This window comes from Bos indicus x Bos taurus, chromosome 1, assembly GCF_003369695.1.
Source record: "Bos indicus x Bos taurus breed Angus x Brahman F1 hybrid chromosome 1, Bos_hybrid_MaternalHap_v2.0, whole genome shotgun sequence".
NCBI lineage: Eukaryota > Metazoa > Chordata > Mammalia > Artiodactyla > Bovidae > Bos > Bos indicus x Bos taurus.
In genome coordinates this window covers 145,825,246-145,840,097 of record NC_040076.1, presented here as the reverse complement: position 1 = coordinate 145,840,097, position 14,852 = coordinate 145,825,246, and the positions used below count along the sequence as shown (strand labels likewise).

The 14,852-nt window shown below is 46.8% G+C and overlaps 1 protein-coding gene across 1 annotated transcript in view; it reads left to right on the top strand.

The window, feature by feature from the left end:
- LOC113898293 (aryl hydrocarbon receptor-like) overlaps positions 1-14,852 on the top strand; it is a 43,166-nt gene that overhangs the window by 5,122 nt on the left and 23,192 nt on the right. Inside the window, exon 4 of the mRNA XM_027551300.1 lies at positions 6,537-6,644. Coding sequence (XP_027407101.1) covers positions 6,537-6,644 — 108 coding nt within the window. The remainder of the gene's footprint in view (positions 1-6,536; positions 6,645-14,852) is intronic.

Here is a 14,852-nt window from a genome sequence, read left to right as displayed (position 1 = left end):
GGAAGGAAAACTTTGACAAACCTAGACAGTGTATTAAAAAGCAGAGACATCACTTTGCTGACAAAGGTCTGTCTGGTCAAAGCTATGGTTTTTCCAGTAGTCATGTATGGATGTGAGAGTTAGACTATAAAGAAAGCTGAGCACCAAAGAATAGATGCTTTTGAATTGTGGTGCTGGATAAGACTCTTGAGAGCCCCTTGGACAGCAAGGAGATCCAACCAACAGTCCTAAAGGAAGTCAACTCTGAATATAGATTGGAAGGCCTGATGCTGAAGCTGAAGCTCCAATACTTTGGCCACCTGATGTGAAGAGCTGGCTCATTCAAAAAGACCCTGATGCTGGGGAAAAAACTGAGGGCAAGAGGAGAAGAGGGCAGCAGAACACAAGATAGTTGGATGGCATCACTGACTCAATGGATCTGAGTTTGAGCTGACTCTGGGCAATAGTGAAGGACAGGGAGCCTGGTGTGCTGCAGTCTAGGCTGTTGCAAAGAATCAGGCATGACTTAACAGCTGAACAACAATGATCAGTAGGTGCATTTCAGTCAGGACACTCTGGGCTGCCAGTAGCAGAAACCACAACTCCAACCGCTCTGGGCAGATGTCAACTCAGTCCCAGACTGGGACCAGCAATGAGGAGACTTGTTCACTGGGAGCAGAGAGGAGGGGACCCCAAAGGTGGTCCCTCCTGCCAAGACTGTCCACCAGGTGGGCAGTGAGGAGCGTGCAAACCCCCGGAGGTGGGAAGGCAGGCAGCAGAGCAGGGGAGCCGGCCAAGTGCACATGGCGCCCCAAACTGTGATGTGCACTTGCCCGCGGGACAGATTGCAGTCACCGTGGGAGTGTGGGAGGTTGGCTTTGTACTTGTATCTCAGACAGGCTCTCAGGGCCCAGCCCCAGACCACACCTTGAGCAGCGAGGGTCCATACCCGGCCTTTCACTGGTCACTTGAGAAGTGGCAACAATAAAAGCTAAGATGGGCCTGGACATCTAGTCCTGCAATTAGACAGGCATTCATCCCCCCAGGGACTCTGGAGATGCCAGGAGAGGCTCTGCAGACCAGGACTGCAGAGCAACCATCTGCTTGGACGTGGTTGGGGGATTTCCCTCCACTTACTCCCTACTCCCCTCCCACGACCCTGCCCCAAGGCTCCAGAAGCTGGCAGAGTGCAGAGCTTCCCAGGAGCAAGGGATGTGAGCAGAGCCTCTTCGCGTTCCTGTGGCACCCCTCCCAGCACAAGGAGAGCTCCCCCACTGGCACATTTCTTCTTCCGACCTCTCTAATGCAGTCGCTGACCTAAAGTCTGAAGTTGACCTAATGGGCTTTGACTCAAGATCTGTGTGGCTCTGGGAATATTGTGATTTATTCTGACCATGTTGTGTCAACCGTGATCTTTCTGTCCCACCCTCAGTACCTCCTGCCCTCATGCCATTTCTCTGTCCAGCCACTGGATGGTCAGTAAATGGAGTAGATGTGTCCACCTGCTTCAGGGGGCATTTCCCTGTGCCCCCACCTCCAGAAGGGCCATGTGCCAACAATGTCACTACTAAAGGTTAACCCTTGTTACCTGATACATGCTCACCACTCCGGTTTCTCACTCTTTCTCTGTGACTCAGCATCCGTGAGAAAGAAGTGCCATTTCTGAGCATCCTCTCTGAGCCAGGCCTTCTGTGCAGGTATCTGACTGTGGTACCCTGTCACCATATTCCAGTCAGATGAGGAAAGATGACCTCAGAGAGGTCAAGAATACACCAAGGTGGCAGAGCAGCCAGAGACAGAGCTAGGGCCCAGCCAGCTCCGCACTGGGCAGAGCCTCTTCTGCCACAGAAGGAAGTAGTATGACACCGTGAACTTGAGCTGGAGGAGACTGGGTGGGCATCACCTGGGCCTTGGACTCTCTGGGGCTCACTGTCCTGTAGAGAAAGCAGGTGAGGAGGTTCTGCCGGAGAGATGGGAAAAGCACATGGCTGGACAGGAGCCCACTGCTCATGCCCCTCTGGGGACCTGGGGGATGGCCTGCTGGGGCTGCCCTGCCTGGCGGACAAGCACATTACCCCTCAGCATGGCAGGAGGCTAAGGAGCCTGAGAAGGGGTGTGTGTAGAATCAGAGGGTGTGGGCACTCTGGACCCCTGCCAGCCTGAAGCCTGCCCAGATGTCTCACTTTGAAGAGAAGAAAGTCCTATTTCTCAGGACTCCTTGGTGCAAGGCTGCTGGAGCATGGAATTCCTTCTGCAGAATTCCTCCCTCCCACACCTTTATCCTCCCAGACAACCAGCAACATCTGACCCGGGGATGCTGCAGGGCTCCTGGCCCAGAGCTCGCAGGTAGGGATACCCCTGGTCTCCACTGGACTCTGTGATGACAAAGAAGGCTGTTTGTTTGTTATTGAGTTGCTAAATAATAAAATGACACACAGATCTCTTCAAACAAATGACTTTCTTCTAATTTCAAGCCAGACTCAGCTGTTTCTCAAGGCTGCTCCATCTCTGATGCTGGTCTGGACAAGCACAGGCAGCTTCAGCAGCCTTTGGATTTCTTTCCAAGAATCAGAGCCGTATCACTTAACAGGTATTTTTGTGGTTGTAAGATGCTTTCCTTGAACAAGAGCTGTGCCTATGAGATCATTAAACATGTTTATTCATTTTTAATCTTTGGATCTTTTTTCTTATCAAATATTTCTGAAGAGGTGTTCACTACAGACATAGAGATGGTGATCCATTCCTTGAAAGTAGAAAAGAGGCTTGGAGCATCACTGAGGGCTTCTGCTCTGCTAGGGTACTCGTGAGATCGGTGTGTGTTCTGAGAGGCTGGAATCTTGTGTCTTCCTGTGACCCAAGACCGTGGCATCTCCTCCATGGTGTGTCTACTCCGCCTCCGGTTGCCTGTCACATTCTCTCCTCAAGCCCCTCCACGCTTCCATTGTTTCTTGACCAGGACACACTTTCCTTTTTTCTGAACATCCTGAAGCAGAGCGTGTGATATGCAGCTGCTCAGCTGACCCCTCAGGACCGAGTTTCCCGCTCTTTTCAGTCCCTGCCGTCACTGCTCTCCAGCAGTTCCCTCTTTGAGTGATGTGAGCCACCACCCTGAATCCTCAGCCAGAGCACAGGGGTTTGGGGGCTTTGGGTTGGGCTGAGCCACCCCAGTGAAGGATGATTTCTGCACCAGTGTTAACAGCCCGTCACCACCTCTTATTTTATACTGAAAAGAAAATGCTACCAAAACACTGAATCATAAGATCTCTCTGTGGCTTTTGGATTTTCATCTTGCTTTTCCCCATATTTCCTGAAATCTGAAAGGTGCTAATTGCAGCTCACCAGAGAGACTTGTCTTCAAGGCCCCTTCCTACAGTTCGAATTTGTATTCGTCTTCGCTTCCTGCAATGTTTGCAGGCAACAGCCTGGGTCTCCTTGGGAAGGACTGGTGAGACCTTGGGCTGGGGTGGGACTCACCTGGAGACAAAAGCGTGGAAATGGGAGCAGCCTTTCACCCGCTTCAGGATGTTTATGGCCTCAGAGACTGGGACAGGAGGAAGGTACTGGGCTCCGTGACGAGGAACGGGACCCTGAGTGCACGGTGGGGAGGTGCACGCAAGCTGTGCCTCTGGGGACATCCTGGGGTGAGCTCTGACAGAAAGCACTGGCTGTCGGCATCTTGCCCGTCCTTCAAGGGCTGTTCCACGTGCTGTTTCTTCCAGGAAGACATCCTGGAGCTGGGGGCCCCTCCCGCTGGATGGAGCACCTCAGGCCACAGCACTTCAGGTGGTGCTTTCTACCCACCACCTCCGAGCCCAAAAGTGCCTCTCTCACCATTCCCGTGTTCTTCATGCAGCCTTAAACACAGCCCGTCTTTGGTAAACATTTGAGAGGAATGGAAGGAAAACATCTGGGGGCTTGAGTGAAATAGCTGGTCAATGAAAGCCAGACATCTTAATAGTAGTTTGTCTTACCCAACTGCAGGTGCTTTTCCTTCAAGAGGTTTGAGGAAGGACAAAAATACATTTGTCAAGACATTAAGTTTGTAGACAAAGAGGAATGTGTTGACTCTTTGGCTGGAAGAAGCTTAATGAGAGCAACAGAGGAGAAAGAAGGGTGGGGAGGGGGCTTATCTACAGGGGCCAGGTTTCCCTCCTTCAGGAAGCTCGTGTCCCTGAGGAATAATACTAACGTATGTAACATAATACAGTGATACCTGGACTAGGGGGCATTTTGAGCCTTAAATCCCTTGATTGCAAAAACTCTCTTCAGAGTCTGGGGAACACGGCAGCCATTCGTCCTGCCTCTAATAGGACTTGGGTTCGAGGGTCACAGGCAAGGGAAGGAGCAGCTGCCCTGGACAGACCCCAGGGTTTGGGGTCACCTTTTCTCTGTGCTTGTCCTCTATTCCACAAATCCAAGGTGAGTACCTTCCAACCATAAATTCCAAACCCCATTTCCCTGTATATGTAAAAACAAAGAGAACACGGCCCCACGAGGTACACAGCTCCATTCTATACAGACCATGGACTGAGTTTGTATCAGTCCGTGTTGCTCTGATGTCCAGAAGCTGTTGTGTTGGCGTACTGTGGCCAAGTCCATGTGACAAAAGGAAAGCCCTCTTCCTGAGGACTTTTAACGAGCTTGCTAGTGTGTCTTTGCCACTTTCCCGAAGACTTTAGAAGTTCACATGTGATGCTGTTTTCTGTGTAAACTAAAGGACGACTTGTTTATGAGGCAAGTGCCAACCTGTGTTTCTAATGTCAGACACTGTTCTACTACTTATGCATGTGCTGGTCCGATAGGGTTTTTTAGATAAGGCTTTTTTGTTTTCAGACTTCATCTTTGAGATAAAAAAATACAGTCACCAATATTACTGATGATTCTAAGGGGAGGAGTTTCCAGAGTTTGCACTGAAGAGTCATTCATTGTCAAATAAATCATGAAATTACCTCCTTATCTGCATTAGTAATAAATCTTGTGTTTACCCAGCTAAATATCTCTGGGACTCATACAGTCAGTCTTACTTAAAGAGAACACCAAGAAATGTGAAATGAAAAAAACCTTGGCTCATTTTTCTGGCTCACTGCTAGAACTCAGGGTGGTTTGTATAGAATGGATATACCTGTGTACCTCGTGGGGCCATGTTCTTTTTGTTTTACAGATACAGGGAAATGGGGTTTGGAATTTATGGTTGGAGGACACTCACCTTAGATTTGTGGAATAGAGGACAAGGACAGAGAAGTGACCCCCAACCCCTGAGGCCTGTCCAGGGAACCTGCTTCTTCCCTTGCCTGTGATCCCCGAACCCAAGTCCTGTTGCTTTCCTTGTGCACAAACACGGCAATGATCTCAGCCCTTGGCAATGCCAGGATAAAGGCCCAGCATGTGACATCTGTCTGCCCCCCTCACCCTGCAGAGCACGTGAAGGCACATCACACTCTGGGCTCTTCTGCAGGTGCTGGGGCTCACGGGGAGCAAAGACCTGTCAGCACGGAGGTTAGGAGTGGAGGAAGCAGACTGTGAATCCAGAGACAGATGCACAATAAGACATCAGGTGCAGGTTCAGCGGGGCTGCTGAGGGGGCCAGGGCAGAGTGGCGGGTGCTGCTGATCAACACTGTGGAGCGGGAGGCCACTTGAGGACAGCTGAGCCCATACGGCACGTGAAGGAGGAGCCTTTTGGCAGAGGGCAGTACCTGAAGGGCTCCTGGCACAGGGGCATGGACTGTTCTGAAAACAGTGAAAAGGCTGGGGCCCAGAAGGGCAGAGGGCAAACTCCAAGGAGCCGGTCCCAGGAAACGTCATGGAACACAGCTGTGCAGGGTCCTGATTACAACCTCTGAGACTGTACAGGGAAGCTGTTTCCTTGCTAACTCCAATTACTCAAAATCAAACTGATACATCATGGTCAGGATTATGATTTTGTCCTGTGATGTGAAGCTTTTGGGTGCTTCTGAGCAGGGAAGTGGCATCACGTGCTGTGCAAGTGCAAGAGATGCAACATCAGCTGCCGCTCAGAGGCTTGATTGCCTGGGACAAAGGTAGAAGTAGGGAGATCAGTGAGGAGGCTGGTGTCTTGGTCCAGTGAGAGCTGGTGTTTCAGACCAAGATGGGTGGAGGTGATGAAACAAAGGCAGCTTCCTATCACAGGCTGTATCGGTTGCTCCAGCCTGGTCTGATGGGTCAGGCAGAAACAGCACACGACACCTGCGTACTACTAGGAGACGGAGGAGCAAGTAACTTTCATCAGGAGAAATGGCGAGTCTTCCTCAGAGGAGGCAGCATTTGGAATTGAATGAATGCTTTGCCTGCAGAGAAGCTTTCAGTAAGAACTGTTCAGACAAAGAGGGAAATGATGCCCTATTCCCAGGTGGAGGGGCAGGTTTTAATTACATGGCCACTCTCGCTGGAGCCTTTGGGGAAGAGCGCAAGGTGCCAGGGGACAGAGCCGCATCTGCCATTCTGAGCTGAGAACCAGGGTCACCTGGGTTCTCCTGTCTGCCCCAGGTGGACAGAACATCTTCATAACACCTGTTCTCTTTCTCAGCCACCCTAAAGGACGGCAGTGTGGACTGCTCTGCTGACCCATCCATGAACCCCAGAAGAGAGCACCCTTTTGCACAGGTCCATGGAGAATTGTTTTCTGAAGGAGACTTGCTTCTTCAGGTATTGTATGAATTGACATCTGTACTTTCTATCAGTAGTTATGAATCGTAACAGAATCAAGCTCCAGAGTTTTCCAGAAAACACTTTGTTTCAGCTCTTATTGAAGTTGTCTTTAATTATTGTGTCAAAATCCTGTTTGAGTGTTCTATATCTAGTTTTCCGTTTTGGACAGTTCTATCCTCATACTGCATGTGGGTGGGAGTCACACAGGGGCAGGAAGAGCTGGGAACCATGGATGCCAGGCCCTGGTGGCCACTTGCTAGTCAAGTGTGGGTGCCTCCCCCCAAGAGGGGTTCTCCATCTGAGCTCTTTAGGCCCTGAGCATGGAGAACATGCAGGGCCCTGGGCAACTGGCCACAGAAGAAGTTGGGCCTCTTCTTCAGGGAAGAAGAGATCACTGCATCCTTATTTATATGGTGTTGGCTTATTTATCTGCTGAGGATTCAGTCTCAGCACAGTCCAGGCAAGAGTACTGGAGTGGGTTGCCATTGCCTTCTCCCTCAGTACAGTCACTCTATCTTAAAGTCTTAAAAGTCAGTTATTCTCTCCACTGAAGAGTGAAAGGTTGTTGTTGATTCACGCGAATACACCGGGATTCTTGGCCCCCGGAGGAGAAGAATTCAATCCGGGGCCAGAGACGAGGCTTGATCGCTCAGAGCTTTTGTGTAATAAAGTTTTATTAAAGTATAAAGGAGATAGAGAAAGCTTTTGACATAGGCATCAGAAGGGGGCAGAAAGAGTACCCCTTGCTAGTGTTAACAATGAAGTTATATATTCCAAAGACTGTCTGGAGGTTGTAAAGACCTCACCAGACCTACTCCCATAATTTACATTTTAAGATAACAGAATTAGCCAGAAGATTTAATCCAAAGACTGTCCTTAGGCAGGATACATTATTGTTATAGAATCCTCAGGAATGTGGAGAAAAAAAAGTTTGTCCTTTCTTCCTCCTTGAGAATTCCAGACCCCTCTCTCCTTGGGGACCCCTAGACTCCCTATCAACCTGCCTACGAAATGACTCTCTCATTCCCCCCTTTTCTTTTAGGAGAATTATGTTGCCTAGGGAAAAGGGGCATCGTTTTCATTCCATAACTGCTTCTGAGCTGACAAGGGGCATTGTCCCTAAATTGGTGAGGCAACATATTCTCTTAATCCTCATATTGAGGATATCTGATCCAGGGACCCCAAATAGTAGCTGGAGGAAGTTGCAACAGTAGCAGGAGTTTGAGCAATCATTTGTAACTTAAAAGCTTTCAAGTGACTAGAAACAAATCCAGTTATACAATTACAGTTGCAGGCAACATAGTCATTAAAACAAGTTAAAATCGAAATTAAAAGTCACATTATGTCCATAGTTAAAGTGCAAAGTGTTGCACCAGTCCATTTTAGGGTTGGTAGATGTCATCAGATGAAGAAGAGGCGTCGTATGTGATTGTTGTCAAAGGTATTCACAGACTTGGACAAAGTCTTTTCCTTGAAGTGGGGATGTCCACCACGGGAAGCCTTCCACTGATGAAGAGGGGAGCACTCCGCAGACCCAGCAGTTAGACCGATTGTGGAATGCAGCATAGGAGTGAGCCCAGGACAGGAAGACATTGTCTTGAGGATCCAACAGCAGATTCAGAATTTTTGGAGTCAGCAGAAGTAGACTCACATAGATTATCAGGCCCATCCGCTGCCCTTTGCTTAACTCTAGAGCTCGGGTCAGAGCCACAAGCTCCGCTAACTGAGCACTCGTTCCCTGGGGGAGAGATTTTGCCTCCAAAACCTGTTCAGCAGTCACCACGGTGTAACCTGCTTTATGTTTTCCATCCTCAACAAAAGAACTGTCACCTGTAAATATTTCCATGTCAGGATTGTCTAATGGGGTATCCATTAGATCCTCCTGAGCTACATAGTTTAAAGTTAGGAATTGAGAACAATCGTGATCAGGTGTTTCATTTTCCTTCTCAGGAAGGAAAGTGGCAGGATTTAAATTTCCACAAACTTTAAGCTTAGTTACTGGTCCTTCTAACAACAATGACTGATACTTAAGAAGCCTACTGTCCGCCATCCAAATATTAACCTTAGAATTTAAGATTCCACTCACATCATGAGAAGTCAGTACAGTAAGGTTTCGTCCATTAATTATTTTTAAAGCTTCAGGTGCTAATAAAGCCGCTGCCCCAATTACTCTTAGGCAGTGGGGCCACCCACGTGAAACTACATCTAATTCTCTGCTTAGATAAGCAATAGGTTGCTGGTGAGGCCCTCGGGGTTGTGTCAAAACTCCCAATGCCACATCTTTTCTTTCAGTGACAAACAAACTAAATTCTGACCCTTTGGGCAAGCTCAGAGCTGGAGCTTGCAGGAGAGCAGTCTGAAGAACCTTAAAAGCCTTTTGAGTTTCTGGAGACCAAACCAGTTTGTCAGTTTGGGCCTGCTGAGTTTCAGCTATAAGTTTATATAAAGGCCAGGCAAGTTCCCCATAACCCAGAATCCAAATGCGACAGTAACCTGTAATTCCCAAAAATCCTCTCAATTGTCTTAAAGTCATAGGTAGGGGGTGATTTAGTATAGGTTTAATTCTCTCAGGGCCTGTGGCCCTAGTTCCTTCTGATATGATTAGGCCCAGATATCTAACCAACTGTTGACAAAGCTGAGCCTTTTCTCTTGATGCCTTGTAACCACAGCCTGCCAGAAAGTTTAAGAAATCTTCTGAGGCTCACAAACAAGCTTTCTCTGTCTCAGCACAGAGCAAAATATCATCTACATATTATAACACCACTGCTTCAGAGCTATTAAAGTTTTGTAGATCCCGTGACAAACTTCGTCCGAATAAGTGAGGACTGTCACAAAATCCCTGGGGCAACACTGTCCAGGTTAACTGAGAAGCTGGCTGTGTAGAGTCTTCAAAGGCAAATAGAAATTGACTTTCTTCCGCCAAAGACACTGAATAGAAGGCATCCTTTAAATCAATTACTGAGAAATATTTGGCCCGTTCAGGAATTTCAGACAATAGAGTATAAGGATTAGGCACCATGGGGTGTAAAGGAACTACAGCCTCATTTATTATTCGTAAATCTTGAACTAGTCTCCATTTACCATTTGATTTCTTTATACCCAAAATAGGAATGTTGCAAGGACTGTTACAGGGAATTAATAGTCCCTGCTCCTTTAAATTTTCGATGATGGGTTTTAACCCTTCATTAACTTCAGGTTTCAGTGGATACTGCTTCTTATGTGGAAATACGTGCAGGTCTTTGAGCTTAACAACTACAGGAATAGCATTTTGTGCTCGACCCACAGATTTCCCATCAGCCCATACTCTAGGATTTACATTTTGTTCAACTAAAGGGAGAGAAAGGAAGGGCTCCATATTCATGAAAACAGAGGCATGGACCTTGCTCAGTATATCCCTTCCCAAAAGGGGTGAGGGAGATTCTGGCACGATGAGAAACTTGTGTGAAAACAGCACAGAATCCCAGTTGCAAGATAAAGAATAACTGAAATAATACTTTTTGGCTCGTCCAGACAGTCCCATTACGGAAGCGGATCGGGAAGAAAGTGGGCCAGGGGTTTCAGTAAGCACAGATTAAGTTGCCCCAGTATCTAAAAGGAAATCGACGGATTGGCCCCCCCACAACTATTAATACCCGGGGTTCCTCAGGTGTAATTAGGATGGGAGCTTGTGTGGGGACCCCTGGGCACCTTCAGTCCTGATTGTCTTGAGAGTCCGACCCCGGAGACCTATGCCTCTGGGGGCAGTCTCTCTTCCAGTGTGGTCCTTTGCAGAACAGACATGGAGCCAGGGGCGGCTTAGATGCCTGAGGGCAATCCCACTTGAGGTGCCCCTCCTTTCCACAGTAATAGCAAGCCCATCCCTTTTCACCTGGGTCCCTCTGGGCATTTTTCTCAGGCTGTTTAAGAACGTTTTTCATAGCCATGGCGAAGGCTTCCGCCTTTTCCTTTGTCTTTTTTTGCCTTTCTTTCTTTTCCTCATATTCCCTACCATAATAGACTGTCTGAGCCAGTTGTAACAGAGTAGCTAAAGACTGATTTGGTCCATACGCCCGTTTTAATAGCTTACCGCGGATATCTGGAGCCGACTGAGTGAGAAATCTATCCTTTAAGATCACTTTTCCCTCTTCACTTTTGGGATCAATCTCAGTGAATCTGTGAAGGCCTTCTCTCAGTCTATCTAGGAATTTACCAGGAGCTTCCTTCTCCTCCTGTTCTATGTCTGCCAATTTGCCATAGTTTAAAGGCTTAGAACGCTCCTGCCTAAGTGCTTCAAGAATACATCTAACAAAATGACTCTGATCCCATCTTCCTTTAACTGTGTTGTAATCCCAGTCTGGTTCTATAGTTGGGACCACCTGATTCCCAGTGGGGAGGGCCGCTATCTCATTCTCCCTCTTCCCTACTGATTCATTACCAAGCCATTCATCTCCATAAGCAACCGCTTTTCCCAAAACTCGAGTCTTTGACTCGGGAGTCAGCGTTTGTCCCAAGATATACATCACATCCTTCCAAGTGAGGTCATAAAGCAGAGTAACACCTTTAAAAGCTCTAATATATTTTTCTGGGTCCTCTAAATAGTCTCCCAGATCCTCCTTGATTCTTTGTATTTCTTGATAAGAGAAAGGCTTATTAACTCTCACAGACTGATTATTTCTCCCAGTGGGTGTTTCATAAAGAGGCAACAGCTTGTGTGGCTGTTCCTCAGTCTCTCTGGCTGCTCTACGCATATGATCCCAGGGATAGATTGGAGAAACCTGTTTTTCCTCTTCTCTTTGTCTCCTGTCCTCCATCTCATCTCTTACTTCTATGGTCTGAGTTTCTACTGAAACCAGAGTAGTCTGAGGTTGTACTGAGACAGGAGTTGTTTGGACCTCCATGTGGGCAGTTTGAATCCCAGTTTGGAGTCCCAGGTATGGGTGCAAAGTAAGAGGACAGGAGGGAGCTGAAGGTTTCACGCCCAAATCTATACCCTTAGGACAGAAGTCTGGCATATTTCACAGAGAGAAAAAGGGCAACACATATGTTACTTCTACCCATTTCCCTTGTTCCTTACAGAACCGGTCTAATTGTAGAACAGTATTATACTTAAGAGGCCCTCCAACTGGCCACCGTTCGCCATCCTCCAAAGGATACCGTGACCATGCAGTATCACATAGGAAGACCAGGTGTGTCTTCTTTAAGCCCTGGGGATCAAATCTATCCCAGTTTTTCAGGATACAGTTCAAAGGAGTGAGGCTGGAATTGTTAGCTCCCATCTGTAAGAGATAAAAAAGGCGACCATTGAGCGCCATTTTTCTACCCGAGGCGTCCCTCCCTGCTCTAGATGGGGGTGTAGACAGATGTTACGCCAAAAGCTTTTCCTTCCTGGTCGGACTTAGTCTGTCCCTTACCAATGCAGGCGCCGTACTCATCCCTCCCGGTTCTACCACCGAGATGGGGTGGGGATGTACCAGGGGTAGACTTGATAGCATCCCTACTTGATGTCCAGCTCTTCACCCTTAATCTTGCTTGCCTCTGATGTCACCCGTGGTGAATTAGAGTAACCTTCTGGAATGCCTCCCAAGCTAAGACCGCTGTGGGAAACATTCATCACCTGAGTGCCTGTGCACGACCCTAAGTATTTCCTGACTACAATAAGACCGACGCGAACATAAAACTGAGATGTTCTTTCTAAGCATCACCACACCAGTATAATAGCCTCCTCTGATCCACTAAGAGCCGGAGTTACCAAAGGAAAAAAACCCATCACAGTCCCAATCTGAGTAACCTTTAACCTCAGAGATGTTCTGGGAGCTAGAGCTCCATCTAGCTTCCGAACTTTCGATTCCTAGCGAGGCTAGGCGCTTTCTTGAATACCAATCCAAGTTTGGGACCTAAACCACAGTACACAATAACAGTATAGATTACAAGTCCCTTGAAAGTCTATGATCCGATAGATTAGGTTAGTACTTCTAATTCCCAAGGAGTTATGAAATGGTCAAAGAGACCAAAAAGTTTGACCGAAAAAGGAGAGTTCGGTCCACACGCTTTGCCCATTTCTGGTCGGTTCCTGAAGGAGACATTGGGTGCCTCTTGGCATTGGCAGGTCAGTATAATGCCCTGACAGGTTTCTGCCATAAGCCCTATGAGATCACCATGGAACCGCAGAGCAGGGCTCCTTACTTGCTTCACACAGGGCATGCCATTCATTCACACAAGCACACGGTAGAGTTAGTAAAGCACAGCAGAAAACGTGTTCGCTAAGAGAACAAAGAACTCAAGCTCCAAGCATCCTTACCTTGTCCTGAAGGATCCCGGACGAGCCCCCAAGATGAAAGGTTGTTGTTGAATCACGCGAATACACCGGGATTCTTGGTCCCTGGAGGAGAATTCAATCCGGGGCCAGAGACGAGGCTTGATCGCTCAGAGCTTTTGTGTAATAAAGTTTTATTAAAGCATAAAGGAGATAGAGAAAGCTTCTGACATAGGCATCAGAAGGGGGCAGAAAGAGTACCCGCTTGCTAGTGTTAGCAATGAAGTTATATACTCCAAAGAATGTCTGGAGGTTGTAAAGACCTCACCAGACCTACTCCCATAATTTACATTTTAAGATAACAGAATTAGCCAGAAAGTTTAATCCAAAGACTGTCCTTAGGCAGGATACATTATTGTTATCTAATCCTAAGGAATGTGGAGAAAGAAAAGAAGTTTGTCCTTTCTTCCTCCTTGAGAATTCCAGACCCCTCTCTCCTTGGGGACCCCTAGACTCCCTATCAACCTGCCTAGGAAATGACTCTCTCAAGAGTACTATTTTTTTTTAATACTTCATACTTTAAAAAACTTTAAAAAAGACCTGCTATAAAAACTGTCAAAATGTTACCATAAATGCTGGACATATGATGGTTGACTACAATGATCACTTTACTTTGTAGTGAATTTGAACTGCTTTGTATCTATACCTTTAACATAGGAATTTTAACCAAAAGTCTCTTGAAATAAGATGCCTAAAGAATAGTTTTAAATTAGTTTGTTTAATTGAAAATTACCAAAATTCTGTATTAATCACAGTTCCCCAGAGAAACAGAACCAGTAGGATGTGTGTGTGTGTGTGTGTGTGTGAAGAGAGAGAGAGAGAAAGATTTTAAGAAATTGGTTCATGTGAATGTGGGGTGTAGCAAATCTGAAATTAGCAGGAAGGCTAGAAGCTTATAGACCCAAGCAAAAGTTAATGTTGCAATCTTCAGTCCAAAGGCTGAAGTCCAAAAATTCTGAAAGCAGAATTTTTTCTTAGGGATCTCAAACTTTTTCCTTTAAGTCCTTTAACTAACTGGATGTGACCCACCCACATTATGGAAGGCAATCCGTGTTACTCAGAGTCCATTTATTTAAATGTTATTCACATCTCAAAGGGGCTTCCCTGATAGCTCAGTTGGTAAAGAATCCACCTGTAATGCAGGAGACCCCAGTTTGATTCCTGGGTTGGGAAGATCCCCTGGAGAAAGGATAGGCTACCCACGCCAGTATTCTTGGGCTTCCCTGGCGGCTCAGCTGGTAAAGAATCTGCCTGCAATGCGGGAGACCTGAGTTTGATCCCTGGACTGGGAAGATCCCCTGGAGAAGGGAAAGGCTACCCACTCCAGTATTCTGGTCTGGAAAATTCCATGGACTACAGTCCATGGGATCACAAAGAGTCAGACAGGACTGAGCAACTTTCACTTTCACTCTCACATCTCAAAAATGAATACTTTCACAGCAACATCTAGATTAGTATTTGACCAAACTCTTGGGCACCATACCTAGCCAAGTTGATACATAAAAATGAACCATCACAGCTTCATATTTAATAACATTTTAAATGACTGCCAGTAAGAATCAGTTTCAGTTGCTGAAGGAAAAAAACTTGTTTCAGTTGCTGAATAAATATTTGACATTTTTTAGGTGCCCTTTAAGATGTTTGGCATTCAAGAACAAGTCAAATTTAAATAATTCTATTTTTCTAAAAATACACTAGACAAGGAAATGATGAAGTAAGACCAGGCATAAAATATAAAAAATAATAAATGGTAAAAATCTGATGCCATCCAAATAGAATAACTGATGTTTTCTCTGTTTCTTTGGTTGTGTATGGAGAATTGGGACTTCTAGACTGGCAGTGGGAAGAGCTTGGCAGATGGCCCTCTGGCCCCAGTTTAGTGTGCCAGAGGCTCTACTCTGGATGCATGCAGC